The sequence below is a fragment of the Zonotrichia leucophrys genome, chromosome 7 (genome assembly GCF_028769735.1).
Source record: "Zonotrichia leucophrys gambelii isolate GWCS_2022_RI chromosome 7, RI_Zleu_2.0, whole genome shotgun sequence".
Taxonomy (NCBI): domain Eukaryota; kingdom Metazoa; phylum Chordata; class Aves; order Passeriformes; family Passerellidae; genus Zonotrichia; species Zonotrichia leucophrys.
Window position 1 is genome coordinate 4,206,786 of NC_088177.1, and position 21,178 is coordinate 4,227,963.

General features: G+C 37.5%; 1 protein-coding gene across 2 annotated transcripts in view; it reads right to left on the reverse strand.

The window, feature by feature from the left end:
* Window positions 1-21,178, reverse strand: part of ARHGAP15 (Rho GTPase activating protein 15) — a 322,242-nt gene that overhangs the window by 135,257 nt on the left and 165,807 nt on the right. For both annotated transcript variants that reach the window (XM_064717976.1, XM_064717977.1), the window contains one exon: window positions 19,438-19,564. In XM_064717976.1, coding sequence (XP_064574046.1) covers window positions 19,438-19,564 — 127 coding nt within the window. The remainder of the gene's footprint in view (window positions 1-19,437; window positions 19,565-21,178) is intronic.

The window sequence follows — 21,178 nt, forward strand, 5'->3', positions numbered from 1 at the left end:
ACAACAAGGTTGGCTTCATCCTGAAGCTTCCCCAAATGATGCAAATGATGCAGGAGTGAAAATATACTTTAGGTCCACCATTTGCCTGCCACTTTTCCCATTCTGGGGGCTCTGAAGTGTTTTTTGCCCACTTTGACTATTTAAGGTGTTCCAAGTGAAGTACATGTGGTCGTCCTGTGAAGGGCAGAACAGCAGGGTGAACACCCCTCTCTTTAAAAAACAATTAACCCAGTTGGAAGTTTTATACCTGAAACAGCAATTATGGTGTTAAAACTACATCTAGAGGTAGGAATAATTATTGTCATGGATATCTTTGTATGTACCACATTTTGCTGTATGGCACAAAGTTCAAAACGACAGTTGATGAATTTCTCATTTTATTCTATTAAATAGATGTGAGTCACCAGAAAAAAACTCCAAGCCTCACAGAAGTTTAAGGGTTTAGATAGCATGTTCCAAAACCAAGCTTAGGCAGAAATATTCATGTTGGGATCTCACTTAGAAATATTCCTTCTCTTGCCAAACAATTCTTCTCGCGATATCCCGACATTAAAATGGCTGTGCTATATCAAATATTTTATAAAAAAAAATCCAAAAACAAAACAAAAAACCTTACAATAGTTATAAAACTCAAAAAACACAAGAAATACTTTTTTAACACCTTCTTTTTTAAATTTCAGGTTCTGGATTTGGCCAGAAGTATCCTACATGAAAGAGAGCTGGCAAATATCAAACAACATAAAACAGGGGAAGTCAGTTCTATACAGAAACAAAAATAAGACTCTTAAGGACTGAAGTATAAAATAATAGCAATTTTTTCTGCTAGTACAGGTGTGTAAAAGGGCACTTCATCAGCAAAAATGTAAGCTGAATATTGTCTGATTTTCATGTTTGGCTGGAGTAAGTTGAATCCTTAGATCTAGAAAAGCATTTCTGATTACTTTTGATACTTTATTAGACCTCCATTATTCCACAGGTTGGAAAGGTATGAAGGGACAAATGAAATAATGGCAAGATCTTGACCTCAGTTCTCAAGATGTATGAAGTCAAACTAGCTAATCACAATAGGGAAGTGCCGTTCAGATTGGGTACAAAAACTAAAACAGTATAAACACATTTTTAGGACTAAAAGAAAGAAGACATCTTTGGCCCTTATCGTTGGATAGCACTGTAATAACACTGGCTGAATTAGAGGGAGTAAGTACAAGTTAAATGCTCAGGAAAAAAAAACCCAAAAACACACCAAAAAGCACTGATCAAAAACTGACTGTACTTTTCTGGCTTTTAAAAATTGTCTGAATCCTTATTCAAATCTAGCCTTAATAATAGCATATAAGTAACAGAAGCATGGAAAGCAAGAATGAATATAACACCTACCAGTGATAAAGTTCCACACAAAACAAAGTTTTGAGATGAATGATTACTTTTTAACATTCAATATCCTGGATTGTAACCATGATTCAATGAGAATAAATTTACTATAGTTTAATCAGGATTAAGCAGTGACCAACAAATTGCAGGGTGAAGCTACAAAAGTCTTGCTCCAAGATTTTGGTATGTTGACAGAAGTAGGCAAGGCTCTGAACTCTTCAGGGCCAGGATAAAAATGTTTGAGATAACTTCCTGTGAATTTAATAATGCATCTAGACAATGCATTTCTAGCAGAATTTTTTTCCTGAGTGTGCTGTTCTTTGCTCAGAACATCACACCCAGGAAAAACATCACCCATGTTTCCTGGGTGATTCAGAGTGTAAAATTTTCTAATATGTCCTAAACTCCATATTTTATTGGCAAGACTTTGTAACTTCCTATAACACGGTCTCAAATTCCTTCCAACGACTTTTATTTCACTCTTAATTTACTCTGCATTTGTACATAATCTCAGGGGTTTACCTATGATTAATTCCTGCCAGGTACAGTGTATCTGAACACTTCCAATGTGTTGAAAGCATTGGTTTTTGAAGAACTATCCATTAATGACTTTCTGAACTGTGACAATGGATATTGACAGTGCTTGTCAGACTAAAGCACTATTGATTGTCTCACATCATGTGTATTGCAAAACCAATTTCTTTCAAGTACCTCTTCCTAACTGAAATACATTATTATGATGCCTATCTGTTTATTATAACACCCAAAATTACTGTATGTAATTCATTTGGATGGAAAGAGCAGAATGAAGAGCAGCAGTGGTAATGGATAAGAGATTTAAATATCTTCGCATTCCTACCTTCTCTTCCATTAGCCTTGATCTCCAGGAAAAAAAAATAACAAAATAATTAGCCTGGACCATCCATATTTTTTTAGTACTCTTCAAAGACGTTAAAATTTTTGAAGTTCTTAAAAAGAGATGAGTTGTAGTATAATGATATATATAACACCCATAAACGGAGTTAAAGTAATTATTTCCCAAGGAATACTAAAAATGACAGGTTTGACCATTCAAAACACAGAATACACTGACCAAAATCCTAGCTGGAACAGTCTTAAAATACATATGAACAGATCCTTGTGCTTAGCTCTCATGTCTGTCGTCTTAAAATAATAATTTTATAAAGTCCTTTACAGACTCATAACCAAGAGTCCTCAGCAACACCTTGCAGGACAGAAACAAAGCTGAGATGGTAAAAGAGGGAGGCAGGAATAGGTCTCTGTGACTTTGGAGAAAGAAAGTGCCAGTCTAACAGCAGTGCTACCACATATGTGTGAAAATATTAATTGGAATGAATTAATTAGTTAATTAATTATTTTCAAGCAATGGGGATGCTTAATTGCTGAGTGTCTTATATTTCTGAAGACGCATATCTTAATGTGCAGAGGTGTATGATTATGCTTACATTCTAATTTAATATATTGACTCAGAACTTCAAGTTTTATTGGATACCCTTGGAATTGAGAATTCAACATTTCATCAAATTTTTTGGCCTGCAGCAGATGTAAAACTACTTTTAGTCCTTTAAGGAAGGAGCAGCATGCATCATTGCCTGTAAAAACTGTCAGGTTTTCAAACAGCACCAGAGTTTTGAAAGTGACAAACCCAAGTCCTTCTTCCTCCCTTTTCTTTGTGATGCTCTGAGATGGAGCCAATAAAATCTCCTCTAAAAGGATAAAGAATTCACCTCCCCTTCTTTATTGAGTGAAGCACTTTTGCCAGTCATCCTGTTTTATCCCTTGGTGAAATCCCTGGGCATGTCTCTGAATTATACACACTATAATGAATATTTTTTTTTTTAAGAGTAAAATTAGAGACAGGTACACAGTCAGCTTAAAAGCACTACAAAAACGATGAATGGAAAAAAATAAATCAGGATTTGGGCATTGCCTCTGATCATTATTCTTATAAGCTTCAAAATTACAGAATTTATAACTACAGAGCATAGACTCAAAATGTGCAGCATCAGAATGGGTATCACCTTCCAGGAGAGGCTCAGAAGATTTTGCTTGATTTGGCACCAAAGGACCTGAAGTGATTCAGGTTTATGGTGCAATAATAGATATTTGCCACAGCAAGTACATCTACATTTACAGATGTTTATGAAGTAAGCTCAGAAATAAACAATAGGAAAAAGAAAACAGTGATTATATAGCACAAATAATTTTTCTGTAATATGACAGCCTAACAACTTAAGTGCTCAGTAGTGTCATTACACTTTGTGAAATTTGCGTGCATTAGCAGTAAAGATTCAATAAAATGGCTGTATAATTCATATTTTGCATCATGCTCTTATGCTTACAAAATAAAAAAAAAATTCCCCCTCTAATAATAAATGGAAATAAATTAATAGCATGTTAAACATCACTACACATTTACATTGTAAAATAAAAATGCCACTCCTCACACAGCTTTTCTTAGTGGTATTTGCCCCATAAATGTTTAGAAATGTAAGCAATATTTTTGAGTATATATTGGATTTATAAACACAGATCATACCAGATACCTTTCTTTAATAAAACAAATTTTTTTTTTTTGAAAATGAAAAAGTAATAGGCCAAGTCTATCTGGATTTCAGTTGTGCATTTGATATGATGCCAAATAGGAAATGATTAGTTACACTAGAAAAGATGTAGAGAACTAAAACAATAACTGTGAAGTGACTAAATAAGGTATTAAAATGAGCTTTGTTGAAAGAACTACTGAATTGCAGGGAAGTTACCAGTGGAAGTCCTGAAATATTCTTGGAACTGGTCTTTGAGTTTTCATTAAAGACTTCAGCAGGAAAAGTAGAAGCATTCCAAAAATTGCTTGTTGACTCAAGGCTGGAAGCATCATCAATTGAGACAAGAATTTGGGATATCAGGCAAAAACTTGGTGACTTTGAGACTGGAAACAGGAGTAACTGGATTAGAACTAGGCACAGCATGGTTAGAGAAGGATTGGAATTATGGAATCATGCAGTCATGAAGGTGGGAGAAGACTTCTAAGAACATCAAGTCCAACTCTTCCTCAGCACTTCCAAGCCCACCACCAACCCATATCCTCAAGTGCCACACCTACACATCTTTCCAACACTTCCAGGGATCATGACTCAACCACTACCACCCTGGGCAGCCTATTTCAGTATCTGAAAAACAAATCCAAAATATTTAATTTTAATTAATAAAAAAAATAATCCTCTCTCATGAGTGTATAACCATGGACACATATGTGAGGTGGGAATTCCTGGCAGAAGAGGTGCAGGCAGCAGCAGCGACAAGCACCAGGAGAAAGAGGCTGCTGAGATTTTGGAAGGAACCAGGAAGCTTGGCACATTTGGCCAGCTGGAAAATGGCTGGGAAGAGCTGGGATTGTTCTCTATGAATTTGCTGGTGGGGGTGGGAAAAGGAGCAGCAGAGGAGAGGAGGACAGCAGGGAGGGAGAAGAGCTGTTTTAACTGAAGAACAATGTTGGCATGAGAATAGATGAGTATAAACTGGCCATAATATGAAGTTCTAAACCACCCTTTTAAAGACGTCGTGGTGGCAAATAAAACTAAAAGAATTTAAGATGCAGCTTAATAAATTTATGTATGAGGACACAGAACACTGTACCTTGTGACAGGAGAGACTGGACTAGATCACTCAGAACTTGCCAAGCCTTTCTTTCCACAATTTTTTTTTGGTATTGTCACAATATTAGAAACACTGTTATACAAACTTAACTCGAATATAAAAACCAGAATGCCAGAAATCAATGAATTCATTTTATTCATACAGTATGACCAGTTTATGTTCATCTAATGTAAAACATGTGGGGCTTGGATGAAATGTGCTGCAGTACACAAAGTCAGAGTATTTAGAGTTTAGGAAGAGAGAGCACAGTGTACTTGGGAAGGGGAAACTGGTCTGCCCAAGATAATCTCAGGGATCAGGACTCTTGACACAGCCTCTTTGCAAAAGTATTCCCGGGAGAATATTCAATGGATGGAACACATAGGAATTGGAGAGTGGTCCTTGCCCGTACCTAACTGGGTGAATCAGAGTTTGCAGCCACACAGTCTTATCCCACTCATTTCTCAGTTACTGAGAAAAAGAACTGCAATATTTGAGTTAATGACTTTTGAAGCTGACATATATTATATAAAATATTATTTAAGAAGACTTCCCAAAACAAAAAAGGAATCCCATGCAATTGGAGGTTGAGGAAGACAGAGCAAGATACTGTAGACAATTTCCAGATTAAGTTGAACAAGTAATTTACAATAAATAATGCATTCAGGGGCTTATAGAATGTGGAGTTCTGTTTGCTTTCTTCTGTTGTGAAATATATGCAAATAACTTTCAAGTCTTTAAACTTGCCTCCTGAGTTAATCTGAAAAAAACCTTTTCAACCTTTTGCAAATATTATGAATAGTCATCACTTCCACTAAACTGCTCAGGCAAAAGGACAAGAAAATGATATGGTTCCATTTTCTACCAGGAGCCATTTCTACCATTTTCTACACCAAAATAAAACCCTTTTGGGGGCTCAGTGCCAGTAGCCATGTGGAAATTTTACCTTAAAAACTTACATATAATTCTGTTTTATGCATTTGGAAGCAAATTAATTATCTGTAGAGAACAAGGGAGTCTTGTATTTATATCAGCCTTGTTAAGAATTGTACAAATGCTTCATATATTGAAATTTTGACATGTGCTTGGATACCGTGTTGAGCCTCTAATTCAGATCCAGTCTTTTGGGACCCTTCCAGAAAGAATATCCTACCAAGGAATTTACTTTTTCTTGAAACTTTTATCAATTATGTTTCATTCTTCTAGATCTTAGAAGTAAATTAATTTAATATTTAATTATATTCCCATTGTAGTCAGTCTCTGATTATACTCATAACCCTATATTTTTTGACCCACAATGAACTTCTAGTGTTTCTTATACAATAAAGGACAGAATTAATTCACAGTGCCTCAGTTATGAAACCAACATGCTAAAACTGTTTATTTTCAATGAGAAACAGTAGTGACATTCAGCTCTATATTTGCTGTTTCAAACCACAAGTTCCAGCACATTTTTCTCTTTAAAACATCAAGTTTAGTACTTTCCAGTGACTGTAGATGTGGTAGTATATGAAGAAGAAAGGCATACCCATTATCTTTAAAGTAATCAAAAAATATCTAGCCAGAGATCTGAAATCCATTTGCTGTACTCTGTCAACTATACCTTATCAAATTATCCCTACCTCAATTATATCATTAGAGTAAGAACAACAACAGAAGATCATCCATGAGCTCATTTGTAAAAGGAGCACGTTGTCAGATTTCAGAACTCCTTTTGCTTCTTACCTCAAGTGAAATTTCTGGTAAGAATCTCAAATAGATATGTTCACATGAATATAAACCTCAGACAGTCACTGTCATGCCATCAACTAAATTTTATTTTAAAACAAAAATTATTTCCATTTGCTAAGACTGGAAATAACTGATCTTCAGACTTTTGAGCAGCTGCAGCTCTTTGCTCAGGTAGTGTCCCTGTGAGGACATTGGAAAAGCTTCCCTAAAGGTGATTTAGGATCTGAATAAAATAAACAATCCAAAAAAGAGGACCAAAAGCAGGCTACAGGCTTTTGTAAGGTTACAGCTTTTTTTGTGAGGCTACCTTATAGGGGCTGTGAGTGGAGAAGGTTCCTTGTGAGATGTGCTGTGGGTCACCCTCCTGTTGGACTGAGACAGGGGAATTACAGGAGGAAAAGGGAACTCCAGAAAGGAGCTGCTGGGTTATTTAGCCATGTGTTTTGTGGCTGGGACCCCAAGTCTGCCTGGCCCTGGTGCAGGGCTCAGAGAGGGACACCTCCAGAGATGCTGCTGGGCATGTGGTGACATTTAGTCCTTTATCCTGCCTCCAGAACAGCTGCACTGGAACAAGCTGCTTGAGCAGGCAAATAGTTACTAATTATCAGGCTATTTTCCTGAAATAAAATCAGGCCAGCCATCACAACAACTCTGAGACTCTTCAATCAGCTACTTGTGGGGTTTTCATGGGTGCACTGACTCTCTGTGTGACCAGCCATGGTCAAAATTCAGACAAAATGTTAAAAACAGCCAATAGGAGACTGTTTTAGCTTTAAAATTAATGTTCCAGCTGACAAACTGTGCAGGGGCTTAACCTACTTTAGAACATATTTAATAGCATAATTTAGCCTCAAAAAAAAGAAAAGCAAAATAACTAATGATGGACAAATTTAGGGGTCGAATCTAGTTCAGATAAACATTCAAAAGTTCAGATGTTTAACCGAACCTTATCTTGTCCATGAAAAGCCTCAAACTGAAGGGCCATATCAAATATAAGCAAAGCACAGGAGGTTGTGGAAACTTTTCCTCACAGAAGGAAAACTATTATCAGAAACCTGCACCTTATTGCAGCACTCACGTGTAAAGCAGTTAAGCATCAAAGAGAAAGCAAAACATTTCAGAAAACTGCTTCATGGTCACAGTAATAGTTGGATGAAATCCAACACAGAGAAAAGAAAATAATATTAAGGGGAAAGATAATACAAATGCAATTAGACTATCAACCAATAAAACTTGATAGCTGAAACCTTCCAAGCTTACAGAGAATAAGGAAACTGGAGATCAGAGGACTCTGCCTTTTGAAGTCTTGCTGTCCAGATCCTGGGGACCATTATCCAGCTGAGCATTTTAAAGACATTATGAATATTCTGTCACAGAATTAGAAAGCTTTATTACTGTGTATGACCTGTAACTTGAGCAGGGACAGCTACAAATGAATTCCAAATAAACAATTGTTTGGAAAAGGTGAATTCTGCTAATTTAGCTTTCTGGGTTACAACTCACCAGTTAAAAAACTTGCTTTCAAACATCATTCTCCTTGTGGGTTATTGATAACAGAAGGTATAATTCTAATGGATCCTCTCCATTCTCACATTCTCCAAATACAAACAATTTTTAAGAAACTTTATTAGAAAAGATGAGACTGCTGCTCTGCCTTGCCTGGCACTCTTTCCCACTAAGCAGGCAATATCTGCTACAGTACCCCAAAAGAAACCAAATTCAGACAAGAGAAGCAGCAAACTACAGCATTTCAGGGTCCTTTCTTTCCCTTTCCCCATCTCACCATGTTTCAATCATCCTCTTTTCCTAAGCCTCTACCTCACGTTTTTTTCTGCCTCCATCCCTACAACTACCTGTGAAAACAGAAAAAAAATTGCTTCTCTCATATTTGAACACCTAATTCAAACCACCAGGTGCTAAAACAATAGATATTTCAAACCAGACATCAAATGTTAGCTCAGAAATGACTGTGTGCCTTGCATCAAGAGCAAAGTTAAAACAATAAATCAAGTATTCCACTGCTTGTAATTGTGCCTTAATATCAGTTCTACTCTTGATCCATCATATTGAGTGATCAGATAACACAGTATAATAATCCAGGTGTTACAGTGTTTTCATTATTTATTCATTAATTTTTAGTGCTATCTTTTGATTTTCATTCAAACACATCAACTCAAATACTTTCAAAAGAAGAAAGGAAGGTAGGAGCTTTATAACACCCTAAAATAATTGTCTTTAATTTTAAATAAAAAGAAAAGAGGTTATTGCATGTGTTTTCACACAAATATATACACATACAAAGATTATCTTTGCAGGAACTTATGAACTTCTAGGAAACCATAGAACTTAGTCTCACAGAACTGAGACAAAGGGTTTGGCTTAAGTGAATGCATCTATGGCTTGGATATAAGACAGTCAGACAGTGATTTTGAGGTCATCACCTGAACTGCTTAATTTTTAGTCACCTTTCTGGTTCGTCCAGTATCATTTATCAAGGGAAAACCTGTGCTGCTCAGGAGCCAGTTGACTCCTGAGAAAAACAGAATAAAAAAGCCTTTTCTGAATAGGTCACAGCTATGCTGTCCTAGAAAGAGTGAGCATGAGGTGATGTGGAGCATGAGTTCCCACACCTTGAATAAATCTTTCCTTATAGAAACCCACCAAGACAAAGGCTGTCTTTCCCTGATTTATAAGTTTATGCCCCAAATTCTGTTAAATGGCAAATGATCCAATGTGCATCTGGCTGCCCTCCTGTTCTGCCCTGCCCACATCTGGCCACTTTCCCTTGGGCCCTGAGTCCTTGGACTGAAGAATAACCTTCCTCAGCAAAACTGACTATAAAATGTACTGTCACTATGTCATTGCAAAATATATTAACTGTAAAGCTTTCTCTAGTAGGGATTCATACCTGTATGCTTTTAAAATTATTTCTGTGTTCTGTACTAAGTGTCTTCATGAATTTCAGGATAAGTACATTAAAATCCTTTTTTGTCTCCAAAGGTTTGGGTTTTTTTTCAAATGTATTAGCACTGGGGTATTTTAAATGTTTTAATTTTGTGTATTTTAAATGTGTTGTTTGCAAAGAGTTGCTCAGTTTTATAAGAATGTTACTTCTTTGTTTAAATTGAACACCTTAAAAATTAATTACAAAAGCTGTTATCACATGTAGGCACATATTTTATGTGCTATGAAAAGCCTTAAGGCAAGTTTGCTCCTTAGTTTTCATAATGAATGCACTGGATGCAAGAGATTAAAGAACAGCAAAATCTACCTGTCCTGGTTGTTTACTTTTAATGTCTAAAACAGCAGCAATGAAAGATATAAATACAATTCCTACACTGTATCAGGTGAACCATTTCCACATGAGAGACTGAATTCTGCTTTCCAAGTCTGTGGGAAGACCTAAACTTGAATATCAATGCAAAAAACACTGACTGAAAGGGAAAGAGATTCAGAAAAGAGTTCTTTGAGATGATCAGAAAAAGAAAAGCAGCACCCTATCATAGGAAAGACTACAAAATCTTGGCTGGCCTAGTTATCAGCCCAAGCAGGGGGTGGTACACCTGAGGCAGAACTGCTGCAAATGAGGAGCAGGCTAAATGTTGCCACAAGATCACAATTGCACCACAAGTCCATTTAGGCTGAAAATTAGAGTGCTTTCAGCTTGAAAACTGAAGTTTTGGAACAATTTTCCAGCCTGAGCTGAGGGGCAAAAGCATTACTACTGAATTTCATTAATTATGAAAGGAATCAAATGAGGTAGTTGTTTTCAAGGGCTGGGGAATTGATTCAATGCTACAAAAAGTCTGTCTGAGGCAGATAATGCTGTGTTACACTTTTCAATAACAGCAACGCAAGTGAATTCCTCTTGGGTGAATCCTGGGCGCACTTAAGACAATGGCCAATGGAATTAATTAAATGGAGCCAAATATCCTCGGTGGTGAGGGGAGCTGCTCATATGTCATAGCTCTCTCTTCAGCATCAATATTTAAAGCCAGCTAGTTGGAACCTTTTACTTAATTGAGAAACAATACAGCATTTAACCCTTCAGTGATGTTCCACCCTTCGGCTTTCAGAGGCTGGATCTGTTTACCCGGTTCGTCAGCAGGCAGCTGGTGGAGCAAAGAGGAGACCCTACAAAACACAGTCCTTTTAAATTCCAATAATATGCCCTGTCCAGGAGAGAGTACCCTTAAGTTGTTGTTTAAATATTTGGGATTTGCTGTCGCAATTAAAATTAAACAGAATCTTCTAGCTAGAAGGTCCAAATATATAAGTGATTTCACCACTTAACAGGGAAAAAGGTGAGTCTGGAAAGTAGGTATTCCTGTCTAGAGCCTGACGTACAGTCTCTCAAACTGAGCTTAATTTAGACTTTTATAACCTAAAAACCTCCTTATTTCTATCACATTCCTCCCAAAATACCATGAGGATTGCATCTAGATTAGTTAGAAATAATAGTGAAACCTCAGGATATAGTACAGTGTAAGAATCATTTTTCTGGCTACAACCTTCCAATAGGGGTATGTATTTCAATAAATATCATGAAAGGTTCAAAATTATGTTTAGAGGAGTGATGGACTGGACTGGCTTATCCTGAATAACAAAGTTCAGCAAGTCCTGCTCACTTGCTCTAGTTCTGACCTCTCTCCAAAGACTGCAGTCTAAAATATTCCCTGTTGCAGCGAGAACGCCTCCATCTATTTAGGTGTTATCTGTTGTCAGCCTCTTATTCCTTCCCCGTGGAGGAAAAGTTATGGAGATGCAAAAACTGGAGATCTACTGAGACACGGTGATGGAAGGTCGAGCAGAGGTAACAGCATAGTGGGCTGTTTTCAACTATAAAAATTGTGGCATTTTGTACAATCTACATCAAACCTTAGCTTTGCTACTTAGAGTAAGGTGAGATCGACTGGTTATGGAACTGAGAGACCAAAGCAGTGGAAGACACGTTGGGTAGTTTAGGCTTGGAAGTGGCAGAGTCAGAGCAGATTCCTCATTGAAGGAGTCTACCTCACTTCTAGTACATGGAAAAAATCCCAACTGCTTGGCTCCAATAATGCCTCAAATCTCATGATTTGTTTGTGATTGCTTTTTCTAAAAAAAAAAACAAACAAAAAAAACAAACAAAAAAAACCACTGCAATTCTTCCAGAATGTAGTTGTCTTAAGGGCTCTGTCAGTATCTGTGGTTCAGTAAGAAAAGACTTAAAGCAATCATGATACCCAGTCTCTACTTGTCTCCATATCAAATCCACCTAGAGTGCACATGCAGGAGTTTATTTTGTTAAGAAAAATACGTGGTGTCTCTCCCTCCTTTGGAACAAAGAAGAAATATGGATTTGTAACCTTTTCCTTTTCTCTCTTTAAAATTAAGTCCTTCAGTAGTGTTTTGAACAAACCTGAAGAGATTTTAAGACAGACATTTTTGTATTATAACATTCCCCTGGGTCGTATGTATGATCGTCTTTACTAAAGCTCCTTTCAGTCCCAGTTGAATAAATATGCATTTTGTTTCACTAATCTTGAAACAACAGGAATAAAGTTTACCCAGGTCTTTTATACCTCAGAGAACAAAACAAATACTACAAATCTTTAGAGAGAAAGGATATACAAAAGGGCTTGAGGTGAATGTTTCAAAGCAAATACTCTTTAAACGATGTGCAAATTATTTCAGCACTTGAACATGATTTATGAAAGGGGATTAGTCCACTGAAACAAGAACCGAGTTTAAACTGTTGGGTTTCAAAGTCAAGGATGAGAAGTGCTAGCTGGAAAAGGCAGAAGAAACTGGATAGTAATCTATAGTGAGGATTTCTGATTGATTTTCTTTAACTAACTCAATCCTACATTAGCTATCGCTGTCATTCATACTTAACTGTGGTGGGCAGCATAAAATACCTTCTTTTATGATATAATTCCCCATAAAAATGAAGTATGCAATGGCGATAATTAAGTAATAATGAGGTAATTAATAACTCAGTGACTAGCTCTCTATTTACTAGTATGCCCCATAAATGAGCACGAGAAGTGTGAAACAATTAAAGATTATCCAAGCTCAAACAGATAACTTTTCCAGGGAGTTGTGTGTCAGTGAGCAGACCAATGAGTCACAGGTCACATCTATAATAATACATTATATTATATTATAATATTCCCACATACTCTTCACATAATGGGTTAGAGCTACTCTTAAATACTATAAAAATGATCACTTTTATGTAATTGTAAAGATTAATAAGTGAGCTAACTTCTCATGGTTCTATAATGACCCTGCTGTTCTAGTAGGTAAAGGAAAATTTAATGATCCTGCTCAGATATGATTAATATCTAACTTTTTCCTGGCTAAAAATCTGGACTTGGTTCAATAAAAATGAATTAAGTGAACATGCATGGGTTTCCCTGCCAAATGTTTATATGGAAGTTGGATATGCCCAATTTAAAAATATGCTTTTTCAACCCAAATAGTAAACTCTGGAAGGATTTTGGAGAGTGAAGTAGAAATAAAACAAAGGATTAAGGAAACATTATATTATAATTGATGGAAACAGGATATTCAAATTCAGGAAAAAATGTAATTTTTTTAGGACTAGTCACAGCCAGTTGTGATTTTGAGTGCAACATAATCTTCTATTATCAGTAGAAGTGACACAATTTGTTTCTCAATTTGGCATGTTTTGTTTCCCACATGCCAATATTATTACTTCTTTGTTGCTGAATCAGTATTTTCCTAAGCTTTAGGAAGACAGCATACCTATACTTAATGTAGCAGAGAAACATAAGACTACAAATATGTGAAAAAATGTTTAGTCCCTGTAGTCCAGATGAGTGATTCCACTCTGCAAACCCAGCATGCTGCATTTTCTTTTCCTGCTTTTTTTTTAGTGCCTGAAGCTGAGTGCATTCCTCTTGATGCAATAAAAATAAATGCCACAAACATACAAGATGCAGAGTGACAAAACTAACATTGCAGTAGGAAACTGCATATTTGCAGCTAGTTTTCATTTTGCTTTGTTTTAATTGTTGCCATTGGTAATGCTGCACTAATATACATTATTGCTTTATGTTTCTTGGCTTTATTAAAAGTAATAAAACTGACCTATACATAACGCTAACATTGTAATATAATAATAGTCCCTAAATAAGATCATTTGGCTTTGAACTTCACATTTAGCTGAAATAAATGGGCCAGGAAGGGGAAAGAATTCAGACCTCATCAGAAATAACAAAGAAATGGAGTGACTTCCAACTTCTGTGGCTCTAATTAGAATCACGAAGGTTGGAAAAGACCTCTGAGATCATCGAGTCCAACAGTCAGCCCAGTGCCACCATCATGGTCACCACCAAACCACGGCCTCAAGGGCCATATCCACACCTTTGGGATAGTTTCCAGGGATGGTGACTCCACCAGTGCCCTGTGAATGAACCCCTTTTCAAAGAGGTGATCCAGTGTGGATGAAGGACTGCATGAGCTACCCCAGGATCCAGCCCTCGATACACTTGGCTGGGCCATTGAAACCTCTCTCTACATCCCAAGATATGGTCTCCCAACCTTTCATCCCCTTCATGTGTTAGAGAGAAAAACAGAAATCTCCCACAGGCTCCTCTCAGCACTGCCTGTAATTGCAGTGCCTTTTTCTGGGATGTATAACAATGTTTTCAAGAAATATATTTCTTTTTTTTTTTTTCCCCCTTCTGTTATTACACAGCCAAAACCATGCAAATCCATGTGTTCATGCCCTGGTGCCTATCCTTTCCCTCCTCAGAGGAACAACAGCCTCAGACAGGAGGTCTTTGACACAGAAATTCCCAGTCCTGTGGGAATTCCTAGTCCAACAAACCTTAAACCCTCAAACAAGTCCTTGGAGGAAGATTTAGCCAGGGAAGGACCAAGTGGAGCATGTGAAGCCAGGGAATTTTCAAGCTCCACCAAATTCCCCATTTCTTCCACCATGTCCATTAAATGACCAAAGTGGGTTTCTGCTGCCGTTATTTCCCCTCACACTCATTGTACAGACTTGGTTATCTAACAAACTGCCTTCAGAAAGGATTCCAGATGCTTTAGTAATTAACGAGGGATAAATACACACCATGCTCAAGTTTCAAAATTCAGCCTTCGGAAGAAAAGTGAATGAAACAAGAAAAGCAATTCTGGGCAATTTTAAATCACACAGTCCATGGTTCAATCCTAAGGACTATAAACTGCTGAATTTAACTGTCTTTTAAGAAACTAAAGCAGACTTCAATGCCCAGATGACTCTGTAGCAAATACTTATGGAGGCAAATTGAAATTAAGAACTTTCAGGGGTTTTTCCCTTGATTTAAAAGATGCTAGGAGGTATATTCCCTGACACTGCCACAAGGCCATTCCCTAGGGAAGCATGCAAAGGCTGTGGCATCCCAAGGGTAAAGCACCACCCTTTTGGACTTAAAGACCTATCCTTCCCTGTTGGGAATCCAAGAGGAATTTAGGTAAGGAAAGTATCATTATTTGAGTTGGCTGGTGGCCAGGGTGCTGGGGCTGAGACCCTGATCCTTATGGAGAGCGGAAAGGAATCCCAAGCCTGCTCTTTAATATGCATGACATGTTGGCTTTGCTGTCAACTTTTCCTTCCACCCCCTGCCTTTGTCCACTTTTTCCCACCTGTTGCAACTTGTCCTTATTGGGGCTGAGAGCTGGAATTGTCTTACTTTGGGATCGCATTGTGTCTGGCACAGTGACGCCTGGGGTCTCTGACTGCTCTTAGTGAGACACTGAGATGACCATGAATAGCAACAACGCTGCCACAACTCACCAAGATGTTCCTTTCCCCACATATATATATTTTAAACTTTTTAATGCTGGAGTTGTGGCACCTCCAGCTAGAATTCAAACATGGAGGAGATTTTTCCAGGCTGCATGACTAACCACCGGGTTTCCAGTAAAGTGTTCTTGAAGATAAGGAAAAAAATATGCGAGTAGAAACAATAAAAATAATGCAATTCAATCTTATCAATTCAGGCAGTTCCAGCTTTTATGTGGCAAACAAGGAGATCAAATTGCATTTATCTAATATCACAGATTTTTTTTTAAATGTCTAAAATATTTCATTATTTTGCTTTGGCAACCTAAAGCTGAGGAACAGATTACTGTTCCCACTACATAAGGAAATAACTGACAACAATTAGTATTTATTCTTGTTGCTTTTGTAATAAAAATAGAATTCCATCACTTTCAAGGAAACCTAAAATATTAATAAGAATGTGATGAACTGAGTAAATGTGACGCCATAAGGAAATGATGGAGAACAGGTTGGAAATATAGTGCTTTGGGAATGGATTGCATTATCAAGCTTGTGATTGTGCATTTTGACAAGAGCAGCCCTCAGATTGATACGGTAGCCAAAGGGCACTCTTCCTACTGCAGAGCTGTTTGTTTCCATCCTGGAGAGGGGGAGCAGGAGGGGAATTGATCCCCTCCGACAATCAATAGCAACTCCAGCCCAGGCTCTTCCACAAGAGGTCACTCCTGGGGGGACAGAATTCCCAGATGAAGGCCACAAATGGCCCAGAGGATGCAAACCACAGGATGGGTGCATGGGCAGGAAAAGAAGGGCTGAGCTTAGCTGAGAGCATCCACTTGGTTTCAGTGCCCAAAACACAAGAGCTGTCCTGACACACAGTAAGGTCCCTTGGGGCTGGGAGAGAAGAACAATTCCTGGTAACCTTGTGGTGCACAGACCCTTTCCCTACATCCCAGATTCTTTCCCCACTTCCCATACATCACAACAGCATCTCTACTCGCAGAGTAACCCAGGTGCCTGGTTCCCTGAGATTTAAAATTAACATAGCAGACCACCTACCAGTGAACCCAGTTAAAACTGGTACTAATTAGGAGGGGTTTTTTGCAACCTTATGGAAAAAACCCCAAAACATCACTATGGTCTGAATGATAACCAAATTACTTCTAAACTAGGAAGCTTGACACTAATTTTTAAAATTATTTGTTTAGAACAACACTTCTCTGCACTGAAAGAAGTGGTGCTGCAAGGCAATTTTCTTGCACAAAATGAGCCCTTCTTCTAATGGAGGAGGCTGCTGGGGTGAAAACTGTGTTATTTCTGACCAGCATCAGCTGCAGAAATTGTATCAGTGAAATAGCTGACATCACAAAATAAAAAGTCATCTCTTTCCATGTATTTGAGAACAAGATCACAGTTTTTCATATTTTTGTAACACTCCCCAAGGCCATTCTTGGTTTCTTCATAGCTCAAGAAAACTTCAATTAGAACAGGAGTTGAAACCAAACTGGATGAGAAGCCACTGAAAAGCTGCATGACCAAGAGAACAGCCACTCTCTGAACTTTGGAAATTGAGCCTGGCAGTTTGAGCCCAATTTTCAATGAAAGCAGTGTCTACAGCTCAAAAAGCATAACAGAGAATTACCATTTGTCCTTGTAGTGCAAGCAGAAGCAATTAGGATTAGACATAAAAACCAAATTCCTGCTACTAAATCTCTAGGGACAGTCTCCCCAGTTTTAAATTAAAGAGTAAATTACTGAAATGCTTTGGTACCTGTCCTTTATATACTTGTACTGCTGAAAAAAAAAAAAGGCAATGATGCAGCAGTATCAAGGATATTTTTGCAACCCCTACAATGTAGGTAAGGTAAATACAAATGGATCTGAGCTGTCTGAATATTTCATTAAAGGTTATTAAAGTGGGAGGGGGTGGGCTGCTAAAACATCAGTTGCTCATCTTCTTTGTTAAACTGGAGGAGTTCTAAGGCATCATTAAAAAATCTCCTTTGTTTGGATTTGGCACTGGCAATAGTCAATAACGTAAAAGCACTATAAAATTATAAAATCGTTAAACTTTGCAAGAACTTTATAAATACACTTGCAGATATTGCACATATCTTTGTGCTCTGCAGTCAAACTGGACAATGAAACGACCACCTGTTAACTGCTAACAATGTGTCATTACCAGTTCTCATGCCTTTTTAAAGCAATTTTGGCTCTAGCTGCCGATAATTCTGGCTACGATACTTGTGTGAACATTAAGGGCACAGAAAGCCAAAGGCAGAAAACTGACAATACAGTTTGTGCTCAGACTACTAATAAGTAAGTGAATAATATGATTTTTCTAATTCCACATAATTGCTTGATCTCAAGGGGCCAAAAAAAAAAAAAGTTCTGAATACATATTTTAGAAGCAATCCAATCTACGGTATTTAAATGCAAGCTTCGATTCAGTGAGATTTCACAGCAGATATTTTCACATTTTTTTAATAGTTTAAATAGCCTTTAACAAAACGGAGGTTATTCAGGATTCTCTAAGGTTTGAAAAGAAACATAGACTAAGTCTCTGTCACTGCTCATAGTCACTTTTTCTGTTTTGTCTGACAAATTATCATTTAAAGATATGTGAGAAGTCTAAATAAATAAATAAAAATTCCCTGAGTGCTGAGACAGTTTATGGGCATTTTGCTATTAGCTACAATAAGAGCAGAATCAGACCCTCAGAACTCACTGTGTTTTCAGTCTTATTTTTCTTCCTCTGAGAAATGCAACATAGCACCAGTGCAAAGATATTGGGACAATTTTTCACAAGCCATGTTCAGGCTACTTTATATTTTATAACACAAAGAAAAAAAAAACAAAAAAACAACAAAACCACAAAACCCTTAAAAAAAAAGAAACATGTTCAAGATAATAAAAAAACAAACCCCAAAATCCTGTGGTCTGCAAAAAGAGACTATTTAATGAGTCTCTATTTGTGTGTACGCGCACGCATGTGTGCATATATTTATGATTGTGTGGATAATTATCATTAAAAATAGCTACGTTGGGTCTTTTTTAATGCAGCCCTTTTCTTAACATCTCAGGCTTTGATCCTGCACTGAATTTGCGCGCAGGCAAATTCCTACAGAGCCCTTTGGTACCCAAAGGCACCTCGAACCAGCCTGCCAGTCTGGGGCTGTCACCGCCAGCAGGATCTGAACCTCCCGCCAAACAAAGGAGGAAAACAAAAATTCAGGGGAGAGCCTGAAGTTAAAAAAAAAATGTTGGGTGAGGGATTCAGGGCCAGCAGCAGCTCCTGCTGCCCACGATCTCACGAGCATCTCGGCACAAACTGGGAGAGGCTTTTCAGAGGAGTGAAGCACAGCCCTGCTGGTTTTAGATCACTTTCTTTTCTAATCACACTGACAAACAATCAACGCCCAAACCCTGGAATTTATCTTCTATAAAATTATAGATACATCACTGATTGTTGGCTGCAAAGGATATGTCAATTCCTTCAGCAATTCAGTGTATAAATACACAACAGACAAAATTACTCTGGCAATTTGAGGTATTTTACCAAAATGGAAACAAAGCAACTGCAACAGACCATTAACGTAGGGCTCATGTTGCTTATTTTAAAAAATAAATGGCTTAAATAAATGTCTTTGCTCCTAAACAAATTTATTTTGCTTAGGAGAGAGTGTCACCCTTTAAAAGTGTGGAGCTAGTAACTGTCTTTACTTAAATGCAAGTTATGTATATCAGTGCAGAACATATTCAGCTTTAAAATTCTCAGTGATCTTCCTTACATTCTGTATGTAATAAAAATTATCTTGTCCTGTAATGGCATAGTTATTTAAAAAGGAAAGAAAAAAAAAAAAGGAAAGAAAAATGAGGAAAGAAAAAAGCCTTACTTAAAGATTTTCTGTGTTCAGGCTTTGGCTCTTTGGATTCAGTGTCTAAGTTATTCAGTAATTCGATGCTGGAGGATCTTCTGAGTTTGAACTCCAAATTTCTCGATGTAATTCTCTGTTCTTTTGGCTGGGAAAAGAATATATATATATGTATATACATATGTGTATGCTTTTAATAAAATTATTATTTGTAAGAATGAAGCAAGAGATTCCGGAATGCCAGTACAGAAGCTAACAGACACACACAGAGCAAGTGTGCAGGGAGTATATAATTTAAGGAAAGTGTAATGCAAAATTTGTCATATGGCAAAGCTTTTATGGCCCTGACAGACTGATCCTAATTTCTGAGATAAATTCCCATTTAAGTGAGGAAAACAAAAGGCCTGCTTCTTTAGGCTTTAGGGACCAAAATTATTTCCACATTGCAGGCTACTTTCAAATGCTGGCAAAGAGGAAGACTGTTTAAATTGCTTTTCTGTTTTAGATAGTTACAGTAAATATTCTTGCAAACACAATTACTTCAAACATCATTGCAAATTTGGGGTTGAATTCTGCTGGTTTAAGCTTAAGAAGTAGTCGGGGGGCTTTTCTCTTATTCTAATTTACTGGCAGACAACGTGAAAACGAGCAGGGGAAAAAAAAGAAAAAAAACCCCAAAAAGAACGAAAAAAAGGCGACGCTGCTTCGGCTGAAGCCACGTCTCCTCCCATGGCATTTGGTCAGGTGAGACTCAGCCATCCCAAGAGGCTGGAGGGCTGCCAGGCTTTTCTTTTCACACCCGTTCAGAGTTCCAGGAGTGGCAGAGCTGGCAGGGATGGAGTGGCCACGAGTGGGGACGTCCTGTCCTGCGCACTCGGACCTTGGCCACCACCAGCCGACCATGGACCACTGTGCCCCACCAGCTGCTGCTGCTGTGGCTCTCTCTGCATGCTCAGGGATGCTCACGCCACAATATTATTCAGCTACACTAAAAAAAATACATATATATATAAATAATCAGGTTTATTAGATGTTTAGTTGAGTAACATGCCAAAAAAGAATTTTTTTTTCAGAGTCTCCGTGGAAAACTCCACCCCAAAATCTTTAGTTGGATATCAATATCCTCACACACCCAATGAAATGCACAATATGAAGACATACATCATCAGATCAAACTTTCCTTGGCTGATTATAGCCTCAGGGTAATAGAATGTTTGTAGCTCTTTAAGGAAACAGTAGCTGTGTTCGAATTAACCCTTTCAAAGAGGCTGCAGATTCCACTGCACTGAAAAGCTCTGAAAAATGCAAGAAATGGGGATATTTTTCTCCCAACAGATTCTGCAGTGAACAAGGAAAGTCAGTGCCCTCAAAAAAATTAAAAAAAAAAAAAAAGAAAATGTTCTTGGATCAGGCAGGGATAGCAGGAAGATGTTTGGAATTTGTACTGAGAGTGGCAAAAAAAGAAAGAAAAAGCTACAGCTGAAGCTGGTTTGGTAATTAAAAACTGTTTTAATAAAATGCAACCCTGCTTACTTCTAGTAGAAAACCCCCAGCCTTCCTGGGAGAATACCAGCAATCAGTTACAAAGGAATATTATTTGCTAGCGTTATTCTTGTGAATAAGTAATACAAAAATTCATAAAAGGCTCAAATGTATTAATAGTTCTATTGAAGATTATATACTGTAGGCTGCATAAACAGAAAATGCAAAAATTCATTAGTTATTAAGTGCTTGTGTGCTTTTACAACCCTCAGCAAGCCAG